This window comes from Aptenodytes patagonicus, chromosome W, assembly GCF_965638725.1.
Source record: "Aptenodytes patagonicus chromosome W, bAptPat1.pri.cur, whole genome shotgun sequence".
Classification (NCBI taxonomy): Eukaryota; Metazoa; Chordata; class Aves; order Sphenisciformes; family Spheniscidae; genus Aptenodytes; species Aptenodytes patagonicus.
Window position 1 is genome coordinate 31285197 of NC_134981.1, and position 12639 is coordinate 31297835.

At 42.3% G+C, this 12639-nt stretch overlaps 1 protein-coding gene across 1 annotated transcript in view; it reads left to right on the forward strand.

Moving 5' to 3' along the window:
• The window catches only part of LOC143171848 (junction-mediating and -regulatory protein-like), a 119334-nt gene extending 111440 nt beyond the window's left edge, over nucleotides 1-7894 (forward strand). The window contains exon 10 of the mRNA XM_076360941.1: nucleotides 7393-7894. Coding sequence (XP_076217056.1) covers nucleotides 7393-7700 — 308 coding nt within the window. The 3' untranslated portion in view covers nucleotides 7701-7894. The remainder of the gene's footprint in view (nucleotides 1-7392) is intronic.
• The last annotated feature ends 4745 nt before the right edge of the window (nucleotides 7895-12639 follow it).

Here is a 12639-nt window from a genome sequence, read left to right on the forward strand (position 1 = left end):
CATGAATTTGGGCTCCATCTGTCATAATAGTCTTTTAGGGCAGGAGAGATGGTATGCGGTGTTGGATTGTTGCACGCTGAAGCCAGTTCTGGCACCATTACACTTTGCTCGGTTTCATCAAAGTTCGTCCTTCATTAATCTGGGTGATTCTTATTGTAATACCGTTGATATGGCATATAATATTACGTAGCACTTAACATCACATAATTCAGATCATTGGCTATTTTCACCCAAAATCAAATCCCCTTAAGGTACACATCGGACTTCCCCATCCTCCCGCATTACCCACCAAGTGCACCCAGGTCCTTGAGCAAAAGCAATCCCACGGATGGGTTTGCCTCTGCCCGAGGCAGGAATAACCCAGACTGTCTTCCCCAGCATATTTTTTATGTGCACTACAGGGACTTTATTCCCATCTACAGTACGTAAAAGTTCTGACTGGGCAGGGCCTGCTCGATTGACAGACCCCCGAGTGTTGACTAAACAGGTGGCCTTTGCTAAATGTGTGTCCCAATGATTGAATGTCCCACCACCCATTGCTCTCAGTGTAGTCTTTAACAGTCCATTGTATCGTTCCATTTTCCCGGAGGCTGGTGCATGATAGGGGATGTGATATACCCACTCAATGCCATGCTCTTTGGCCCAGGTGTCTATGAGGTTGTTTCGGAAATGAGTCCCGTTGTCTGACTCAATTCTTTCTGGGGTGCCATGTCGCCATAGGACTTGCTTTTCAAGGCCCAGGATAGTGTTCCGGGCAGTGGCATGGGGCACGGGATATGTTTCCAGCCATCCGGTGGTTGCCTCCACCATTGTAAGCACGTGGCGCTTGCCTTGGCGGGTTTGTGGGAGTGTGATATAATCGATCTGCCAGGCCTCCCCATATTGATATTTCAGCCATCGTCCTCCATGCCAGAGGGGCTTTAACTGCTTGGCTTGCTTGATTGCAGCGCATGTTTCACATTCATGGATAACCTGCACAATAGTGTCCACCCCTCGATCACGAGCCCATCTGTATGTTGCATCTCTTCCTTGGTGACCTGAGGTGTCATGGGCCCACCGAGCTATAAATAACTCACCCTTATGTTGCCAGTCCAGATCCACCTGAGCCACTTCAATCTTAGCAGCCTGATCCACCTGCTGGTTGTTTTGATGTTCTTCAGTGGCCCGACTCTTGGGTACGTGAGCACCTACGTGACGGACTTTTACAACCAGGTTCTCCACCCGGGCAGCAATATCTTGCCACAATGCGGCAGCCCAGATGGGTTTGCCTCTGCGCTGCCAGTTGCTCTGCTTCCATTGCTGCAACCACCCCCACAGGGCATTTGCCACCATCCATGAGTCAGTATAGAGATAGAGCACTGGCCGCTTTTCTCGGTCAGCAATGTCTAAAGCCAGCTGGATGGCCTTTACTTCTGCAAATTGGCTCGATTCACCTTCTCCTTCAGCAGTTTCTACAACTTATCACATGGGACTCCATACAGCAGCCTTCCACCTCCGATGCTTTCCCACAAGACGACAGGACCCATCAGTGAACAGGGCATATTGCTTCTCATTTTCTGGTAGTTCATTATACATTGGGGCCTCTTCAGCACGCGTTACCTCCTCCTCTGGCAATATTCCAAAATCTTTGCCCTCTGGCCAATCCATGATCACTGGGCGACTGGGGTTTCGTATTCAAGTCCGTTGTGTCATCAGTGCGACCCACTTAGTCCACGTAGCATCAGTTGCATGATGTGTACAGGGGACCCTCCCTCTGAACATCCAGCCCAGCACCGGCATTCGGGGTGCCAGGAGGAGCTGTGCTTCAGTGCCGATCACTTCTGAAGCAGCTCGAACCCCTTCATATGCTGCCAATATCTCTTTTTCAGTTGGAGTATAGCCAACCTCATATCCTCTGTATCCCCAACTACAAAACCCTAGGGGTCGACCTCAAGTCTCCCCTGGTGCTTTCTGCCAGAGGCTCCAGGTAGGGCCGTTCTCCCCAGCTGCGGTGTAGAGCACATTTCTGACATCTTGTCCTGCCCGGACTGGCCCCAGGGCTACTGCATGAACTAGCTCCTCTTTAATTTGTTCAAAAGCTTGTTGTTTGCTCAGGGCCCCATTTGAAGTCCTTCTTCTTCTGGGTCACTTGATAAAGAGCGTTTACGATCAGACTGTAATTTGGAATATGCATTCTCCAAAAACCCACGACGCCTAAGAAAGCTTGTGTTTCCTTTTTGCTAGTTGGTGGAGACATGGCTGTTATTTTGTTGATCACATCCATTGGGATTTGACGACGACCATCTTGCCCTTTTATTCCTAAAAACTGGATCTCCTGTGCAGGTCCCTTGACCTTACTTTGTTTTATGGCAAAACCGGCTTTCAGAAGGGTTTGGACTATTTTCTTCCCTTTCTCAAAAATTTCTCCTGCTGTGTTGCCCCACACGATGATGTCATCAATGTATTGCAGGTGTTCCGGAGCCTCACCCTGCTCCAGTGCAGTCTGGATCAGTCCATGGCAAATGGTGGGGCTGTGTTTCCACCCCTGGGGCAGTCGGTTCCAGGTGTACTGAACGCCCCTCCAAGTGAAAGCAAACTGTGGCCTGCACTCTGCTGCCAAAGGGATTGAGAAAAACGCATTAGCAATATCAACTGTGGCATACCACTTGGCTGCCTTTGACTCCAGTTCGTATTGAAGTTCTAGCATGTCTGGCACGGCAGCACTCAGCGGTGGCGTTACTTCATTTAGGCCACGATAGTCTACTGTTAGTCTCCACTCTCCATTAGACTTCCGCACTGGCCATATGGGACTGTTAAAGGGTGAGCGAGTCTTGCTGATCACTCCTTGGCTCTCCAGTCGACGAATCAGCTTATGGATGGGAATCAGGGAGTCTTTGTTGGTGCGATATTGCTGCCGGTGCACTGTTGTGTTGGTGATCGGCACCTGTTGGCACCCTCTCCTGAGGTAGTCTATGCCAAGGATGCATGGAGCCTCTCGGCCAGTCACAATGGGGTGCTTCTGCCACCCATTCCCAGTTAGACTTACTTCAGCTTCCAAAATAGTTAGCTGTTGGGATCCCCCCATCACCCCAGAAATACAGATGGGTTCTGCCCCTTTATAGCTTGATGGCATTAAGGTACACTGTGCACCGGTGTCTACTAGAGCCTTATACTCCTGTGGGTCTGATGTGCCAGGCCACCGAATCCACACAGTCCAGTAAACCCGGTTGTCCCTTTCCTCCCCCTGGCTGGAGGCAGGGCCCCTCTAGTCCTGGTCATAGTATTCGTTGCTCACTTCTTGTAAATATGAGTCAGAAGTCTCTTCATTAAGATCGTAAGTAAAAATCAGCCCTTCTACCCTGTCTGGGGAACTGCCCGCTGGAAACTGGAGCAGCAATTTTCCTGGAAGAACCTCTTTCTGTGATTGTTTTCCCTTGCAACTCACATACCCATGCCTCTAGGGCTGAGGTAGACTTTCCATCCCACTTCCTCATGTCCTCTCCGTGGTCACATAGGTAAAACCACAGGGTGGCCCGTGGTGTATATCCACTATATCCTCTCTCTTGAGTAGAGGGATGCTTACACCTAATGGCTGAGATACTGGTTCATACACATGGGGATTAGGACCTATCCTCTCTGAGTTGCTGGACCTTCCGGGACAGTTTCTCCACAGCCGAGACGAGGGAGGAAGAGAGACTTTCTTCGTATTGCCAGAGTTGGCCAGCCAATTCATCCATTGTTTGTCCCTCTACGTCTTTCCAGGTCATTACTGCCAATGAGTTGGCATATGACGATGGTGCGCTCTGTACCAACTTCCGCCATATGGGTTGTGTGCACTGGACTTCATCTGGATCTTTGGATAACTGCTTACTGTCCATGTCATCATAAATCACCTCCAGCACGGCTGAATTCCTTCAGGTACTGGATACCTCTCTCCATGGTGGTCCACTTGCCTGGGTGACATATAACATCGTCCTTGAAGGAGTCGCCTCCAGAGGCTGAGGGCTTGTGCCCCTTTTCCAATTGCTTTGTCAATGCCCCCTTCCCTGGAAAGGGATCCCAGCTGCTTGGCTTCTTTACCCTCTAATTCCAGGCTACTGGCCCCGTTATCCCAGCATCGGAGCAGCCAGGTGACAATGTGCTCGCCTGGACGATGACTGAAATCTTTTCACATATCTCGCAGCTCACCCAGGGATAGGGATTGGTTGATTTCTGTCTCGTTTACGAGTTCTTCCTCTTCCTCTTCCTCTCCTTGTGATGGCCCTGCTTTTTCATCATCCCTTACTAAATGAGCTGACTTTCACTTCCAGCATTTCTTCTTGTGTATAGGGTCAACTGATACCGGCACAGGTTGGTTCTTTGGTTCAGCCACAGTGCCTGCCGCCGGGGTTGTTGTGGCTGCAGTGCCTGTCGTGGGGGTTGGAGTAGGCGCAGTGCCTGTCGTTTTACTGTCAGATCCAGAGACCTTCTTTTCCCTTTGAGGGTTCTGAATAGTGTTGAACAGGGCTCGGTAGGTATGGGCCAGGCCCTAGCATGTTGCAGTGATTTGTGTTTTTCTGGAATTGCCAGGGTGACAGAATACTTTTTCCAAATACTTTACTGGTTTTTCAGGATTCTGCAGTTGCTCAGGGGTGAAGTTCCAAAACACTGGGGGTGCCCACTGTCCTAGGTACTTGCCCTTACGATCCCACACACCCTGCCACTCATAACTATCCAGCCTTGGGGCAGATCTCTGGGTGATTTTTTTAAATAATTGTTTAACCCTAAACAAGTATTCAGGAGACATAGCAATAGGAGCATGCTGACTTTAACATAGAATCATAGAATCATTAAGGTTGGAAAAGACCTCTAAGATCATCGAGTCCAACCGTCAACCCAACACCACCATGCCCACTAAACCATGTCCCTAAGTGCCACATCTACACGTCTTTTAAATACGTCCAGGGATGGTGACTCAACCACTTCCCTGGGCAGCCTGTTCTAATGTTTAACCACTCTTTCAGTAAAGAAATTCTTCCTAATATCCAATCTAAACCTCCCCTGGTGCAACTTGAGGCCATTTCCTCTCATCCTATCACTAGTTACTTGGGAGAAGAGACCGACACCCACCTCGCTACAACCTCCTTTCAGGTAGTTGTAGAGCGCGATAAGGTCTCCCCTCAGCCTCCTTTTCTCCAGGCTAAACAACCCCAGTTCCCTCAGCCACTCCTCATAAGACTTGTTCTCCAGACCCTTCACCAGCTTCGTTGCCTATCGAACATCCCAAGGATATTCAAAATTCTCGAGAGCTGGTGTAACTAGCCTGAAAGAGAAAGGGAGTGTGAAAGAACGGCGGAAAGCGTCCCCCTCTGTCTTCCCCATAAATTGGTTCTCCGAGGAGAAAAGGTGAAGAGTGTCAGTATTAATAATTTCAGAGACATGGCGCCCAAGGTTCGGAGATGACAGCAATACCAAATACAAATACCAAATTAGTCCTTTTACCAGTAATATTATCATATCATATGCCGATGTTACACAGTACAGCAAAGTGATAATCCTGACTCATCTCCCAGAAGTGATAAACAGCACTGCAGGGAATACATACTGCAAGTAAGGATTTACATAATACAGCCATGCGAACAAATAAAACAACATTGTGACCAGCGACTACTAAAATAACATAATGAATGCTTATAACAAATCTATTTTAACATGCTCTGGTCAGATCTGTCGTTATCTCAACCCTTTGTGCCCCACGTTGGCTGCCAAAAAGGACTGTCGAGGTTTAACCCCAGCTGGCAACTGAGCACCACACAGCCGCTTGTTCACCTCCCCCCCCGCTCCGGTGGGATTGGGGAGAGAATCGGAAGAGCAAAAGTAAGAAAACTCATGGGTTGAGATAAGAACAATTTAATAATTGAAATAAAATAATAATAATAATAAATTGTAATGAAAAGGAAAAAAACGAGAGATAAAGAGAGGAACAAAAGCCAGGAAAAATAAGTGATGCAACCGCTCACCACCCGCCAACCGATGCCCAGCCAGTTTCCGAGCAGCGGTCACTGCCCCCCCCCGGCCAACTCCCTCCAGTTTATATACTGAGCATGAGATTGTATGGTATGGAATATCCCTTTGGCCAGTTTGGGTCAGCTGTCCTGGCTGTGCCCCCTCCCAGCTTTTCGCTGGCAGGGCATGAGAAGCTGAAAGGTCCGTGACTAGTGTAAGCACTACTTAGCAACAACTAAAACATCAGTGTGTTATCAACATTGTTCTCATCCTAAATCCAAAACACAGCACTATACCAGCTACTAGGAAGGAAATTAACTCTATCCCAGCTGAAACCAGGACAGTTAATAACTAGTTAAAAGATCAAAAACTTCTTTGGAAACTGAGGCGAGTGAATCGAGCACAGGGATGAGCTGGGAGATGTTACAACTTTACTGTGATTCTGTGCTACTTGTTTTTAACTGTTTATCCTTTATCCCATATATAAAATGGGGAGAATGGCAGCCACGTTTAAACAAAATAATCTTGATGTTTCGATGAAACATGCTATATTAGAGCAAAGCTTTTATTTAAAAATCAGAGATGGGATTTTCAAAAGCGCTCAGCTGAACTCTTTTACTGGAAGTCACTGAGAAAAAGTACCTCAGGTGGGCCTTGGTTCACAGTACTGTAATATGGTTGTAATAACCCTTTATTAAAAGTTTTATCTGGCTCTGTCAGTTACAACTACAGAAAGCATCCCTCAATTGGCATTTTCCCTCATTCAGATAAAATCAAAATTAGAACTGTTTTCATCTATCAGGCAGAAACAAGGAGTGTTTCTTCTAGAATTGTCCTTAAATGATTGAAAAACCTTGAAGCAACTGAGTAGTTATAGAATTTTTAAGCTCTTATGAGTCTTGCAAGTTGCAGGTACAGTATCTTAAGTTCATTATCAGTTTTGATGCTGCTTTGCTCCATGTTTTTTTTTCTGTAGTCCTATTGTTTATTTTTCTGATACCCATTTTATTTTTCAATTTTATATAAAACACGTATTGTGTGTGCAATTTGATTATACATCATAAAATGACAAATATAAAATCAAATTATATTCTCCCTCTTAAGAGTATCATTAATGTCTGCAGCAACTCTACCTGCTGCTCTGTATTCCCTGAGATGTTCCAAGTCTCTGAGTGGCTTCAGAAATTTGTCTCTCTGACAGATGAGTATTTTACAGTCCTTCCTTCCTCCTTCATATGTGCAGTTCTGTTTTCTTCTTCTATTTCTCTCTTTTCCTCGTGTCTATTCCAACTGTCTGGGCCATTAGTTTGATGGACAAAGTCCACTCAAAAATGCAAAACAGGTTTTAAAAATATACAAAAATATACAAATATACAAAATATACAAAAAAACCTGGAGATGGATATTCATCTATTGATTTTTCTGCAGTGAGTTCCCCAATGGATGAAGTGCTGGCTTCCTTGAAGCGTGGCAGCTTTCACTTAAGAAAAGTTGAGCAGAGAAGTCTCCCTCCTTTTCCTGATGAAGATGATAGCAATAACATCTTGGCACAGATCAGGAAAGGGGTGAAACTGAAGAAAGTGCAGAAAGATGTTTTGAGAGAATCCTTTACAATTCTGCCTGATGCTGACCCTCTGACAAGGAGCATCCATGAAGCATTGCAACGAATTAAGGAAGCATCACCTGAATCAGAGGATGAAGAAGAGAGTTTGCCTTGCACAGACTGGGAAAATTAACCTACATTTTAAAAAAATATTTCTTCAACACTTTTTGTATAGCAATAGCTGCTAAGCCTCAGGTTATGCATTCTAGGAGACTTAGTATGAATGTGACTAAACTGTCTGACATCCAACGTGGTAAAACATGCACATATGAATTTAGTATCACTGACTTTTCAAAGGAATTTAAAGTTTATAGTAAGGATAACTTTTTTTAGGCAACATCTTAGTCTCTTACTGTTTGAATACTTTTGCTGAATAGTGACAGAACTGCTCCTATAAAAAGCTCTATTTCATTTAGTAAATTTGAAGAGACTGTTTGCAGCTTACCAAAATGCTTTAAAAAGCTTTTAAGTAACAAAGCAGCACAGTCTCTCTTGGACACACCCTGTACTTATTTTCTAATTACTTCTGGCCTTGTAAAAATTTAGCATGTTTATCACTTCAGACTGAATAGCTCCAAGTGAAGGATGATTAGATTTGACTGCTGAACACACTGAAATCTCATTGGTTACCCTGTGTGACTGACTCTTTGATAGCTTGGTTTCAATCTGTAAACACTCTGACTTAATTGAATTTCTAGACTATAAACAGTAAATATACAAATATAATTTATACTTCTGCTACTCATACGAATCCCATGAACTTGCATTATACTAAGCTACAGTGCCTGAAAGTACAGATATTAGACTTCAGCAGATGAAGTTAATGATTTCAGAGCAAACCAGAAATTGGCAAGAGATTAGTTTTCAAAATTAAGGCTGCATCAGTAGCACAAAGAGATTCTTGATTACAACACCACCATACAGCACTATTCTTCTATGGTGGTTCTTTTCTGCTACTGGCATATGGATGAACTTAAGTCTGAATAAAAGGTCCCATTAAACTTATTTGCAAGTATTTAAAATTTGGAGAAAAGAGAGGTATGACAATCTCTAAAGAATTTAAAAATTTATTTAGAAATCAAAGGCTATTTCAAGAGTATGGAAGATAAATATTTATAATCCTTGCAACACAGCTAGCAGTAGAAAAAAGATAACCTTTTTGGATGTTTACAATCAGGCAATTCTGTCCTGGTTAGTTATTACCATAGCTGGAGAGTGACTATTGATAAAGTGCTATAGCTGTTTAAAAAGTGATGGTGACTTAGCACATCATCTGCTGAATGTTGTTGTGATTATGAAATACTATGTCTCAAACTGTTCCATTGGTATGCTATTTTCAAATAATTATATTTAAAATTTTTAAAAAAGGAAAATAAATGTTGCCTTTATTTCTTCATGAACTAGCCATTGGCCACACTAATGATTTAATACTGTTTAATTATGGCATGCTCCTTCTATACCAAATGTACTGTTAGTTTTGGAGTTAAAAATCCAGGAGTGGAGGTGTACTTAACTCTTGCTGAAACTCACAATGAGAATAATTTTGCTTGGATCTAACTTTTTCTGTTATTTGCATACTGAAAACTCCCACTACCACAGCCCTTCAGAAATCAAGTGATAACTATAAAAAAAAAAAGACATGCCTTGGAATTTACTTGGCTTTCTCAGTGCAATTATTCTCTTTTCGTTTCCTAGATAACTGAGCAAATTTAAACTTTGTGATTTGACTTTATGGTTTTAGTAAACCTAACTTATTCTTTGGGATCTTGTTTGCATTATTTAGCAAGAATACTCTTTAACACTATGGGTCATTTAAAACAAAACAAAAAAAAAAAGGAATTTATCCAAGAGTGACTTTGAATTTTTTTAATCTAGTTGGTGGACCCACTAAACATTTTCCATTGGAAGTGTATCCTCTTAGAAGTCCTATGTGTACATTGCTGTACAATATAAATACACGTGTTTTTCTCTGCTATCTTTTGCAGCCCTTTAGAAGCAGTTCAGAGTGCAGGTTGAAAAATCACTGCCATGCAGTCAGTACCTGTACTGCACCAGTTGTTGTCTCCTTTTTAACAGTCTACAGTTATGGCATTTTCCCCCTTTTAAGGATGCACTCCTGTCAAATGCTGAGGTCCCGGGAAATCACTTGGACCTAAAGCAGGATGCAGTGTCAGAGTTCTGAGTGTGTGCTCCTTGCAGTTTTTCACACACCTGGGACCTGCTTTCTCTTACCAATACCATATTTTATTATGAAAACAATCTTGTTTTCATGAGATGAGACTGTTTAACAGATAGTACAGATTTTATTTGAAAATGGTTGTACAAAATAGCTAACAGCTCAGAAAGGAAAAACGGGCCCCTGCTATGGAAGTGTGTGAAATAATCTGAGAGAACAGAGAGACTGAAACAAAGCCTTCGTGAAATTCAGCTGAATAAATACTTTTCACATAGATGAGTGTACTTGCTTGAACATACAGACTGGTTACCCAGCAGTTATTACACAAGAATAAAATCTAATAAAAGTCTGTTGTAGAAATTGTAGAATACTATTCTTCATTATAAGGTTATCAGTTTAATACCATGCTTTATTAAAAAGATTGATCTACTGATTTTTAACTGTAAGCTCTGCACATCCAAAAACCAGTTGCATATAGAGATTTTAGGTTGAAAACAGTTATACAAAAGTATATTGGCACATATGTTACAAACTATGCTTAATACATATACATCCTTCTAGGCTAAATGTAATGCAATTATTTGCCTTAGGAATGAAGGCTAAATCTGATATAATGATGTATGTTTATCAAGTATCAAAAAGTGTCTTAATGTATGTGCAGCAGTAGTATTAAAATGCACGTTGAAGTGATTTCCTTAATTGTTGAAGTTTCAAGACAAACTAATAGTAACTAATTCCTGCAGGAGATCTAGTCGTCTCTTGTATTACCTGCTTTATGAGTTAACTTGTACATAAAGTTACAACTAACTTTTTTTTTTTTTAAGAGCAGTTCCTTCCTTACAGACACTCTAACCCATGTACAAAAATGTTGAGGCATTCTGTGTATCTGAAGTACAGCTGAACAAGCAGTACAAAGATGCAGTACAAAGATGCAGTAGCTTCTGTATGAAAAAACAGAAGATTATTGGTTATCAAAAGCATCCCAAGCCTATCTGTGTGTATGTACACATAAATCACTATAGTGCATTTAGAGTACTGTAAGTAATGCAAAGCCTGGGTTCCTGGGAGTGACGGACAATGTAACTGGGTGAAGAAGCAAGCTTTTGCTCTCTATAGTCTTCTAATCCAGTATTTCGGGCCTCTTCAAGCTCTAATCTGTGTTCATTGCCAATAATACCAAAAGGCAAAAAAAGACTTGGTCATACTCTGTGTGTCCTGGTTCCAGAGTTAGTGTCATTACCCTGGGAGCAAAGAGGCTTTTAAAGACACTGCTCAGTATTGCATGTTGGAATTGCCGAATATGTTGATCAGAAAGTATTTGTACAGCCATTTAGCTTTTCAGATGTTCCTTCCCTTCCCTCCCCAAACAGGTGATTCACAGCCACTGAAGTGAGAAAAGAAGCCCTAGTTGAAGATTACTTTTCCTCTTAATTTCTGAAAATTCAGAGCCAGCAGTTTTGACCATCAATTCCACAGGAGGCTTGCTTTGGCAAATGATTCAGTATGTGGAATAAATGGCCTGAAATGTTAATTTTCAGGTCACTTCTTTCTTTATTTTGTTCCAAAAATTCTGGTTTGGGCAGAAGCTAAGTTGTTCAGATATGCGTTTTATATAATCAAGAATGCCCGATTCTTAAGCACTTTGCGTTAGTAATGTGTGGCCAGTTAAGTGAGGGGGGCATTTTGAGTTGGGAGAATACTTGCTGTTAGAGTAACTTTGGGATTCGGCTGAGACATCAAACCAGCTATAAAACCTCCCTTTCACTGCATTAAATATATCATCTGCTTGAAAAACTTGCTATGTAGCAGTGTGATGTTCCAGAATGAGCAGAATTCCTAGTTGCATTACAGTAGCTGAAATTCAGTAACGTGCAACTAAGATTTTTTTTTCTTCTTAGTTTGAAGTGTATGTCAGTATGAAAAATAACAAGTGACTACAGCATAATGAGAAATAAGAGTTGGATTCAGTACATGTTCAAGACTGTGTTTGCTTCCAGCATGGTACATTTAGCAAGACATACTGCAGCACCTTTTTAGGAGGTTATTTATAGTCTTACACCTTTTTAAAGTAGACACTTTCATGCTTTTTTAAAATAATATTTAGCTGTGCTGAACCAAGTTCGTTATCCTTTATTATTTGTTATAAGAAGCAATTTTTTGTAATTTCATACTTAAAATTATTTTTCTCTTTTGGTTTAAAATGGCTTTTGATTACTGTAAACAGCCGCCTTTTCTTTAAAAAAGATCAAAACACTTATACATACTGATGCTTCAGTTGTGAAAATCATGCTTTTCTTGCTGTTTTTTATTATTGCCTTTAGCGGCTGCAAAAATATTTGTATTTCATACTGTCGTGGTTTAATTTCAGTCGGCAACTAAGCACCACGCAGCTGCTTGCTCACTCCCCCCACCCGGTGGGATGGGGGAGAGAATTGGAAGAGCACAAGTGAGAAAAACTCGTGGGTTGAGATAAAAACAGTTTAATAATTGAAATAAAATGATAATAATAATATGATGATAATAATAATAATACACAAAACAAGTGATGCACAGTGCAATTGCTCACCACCTGCCGACCGATGCCCAGACAGTCCCCGAGCAGCGGCCCCCCCGGCCAGCTTTCCCCAGTTTATGTACTGCGCATGACGTCACATGGTATGGAATGTCCCTTTGGCCAGTTTGGCTGTGCCCCCTCCCAGCTTCTTGTGCACCTCCAGCCTTCTCAGTCAGTAGAGCATGGGAAGCTGAAAAGTCCTTGGCTAGTGTAAGCATTACCTAGCAACAACTAAAACATCGGTGCGTTATCAACTTTGTTCTCATCCTAAATCCAAAACACAGCATTGTACCAGCTACTAGGAAGGAAATTAACTCTATCCCTGCCGAAACCAGGACACAT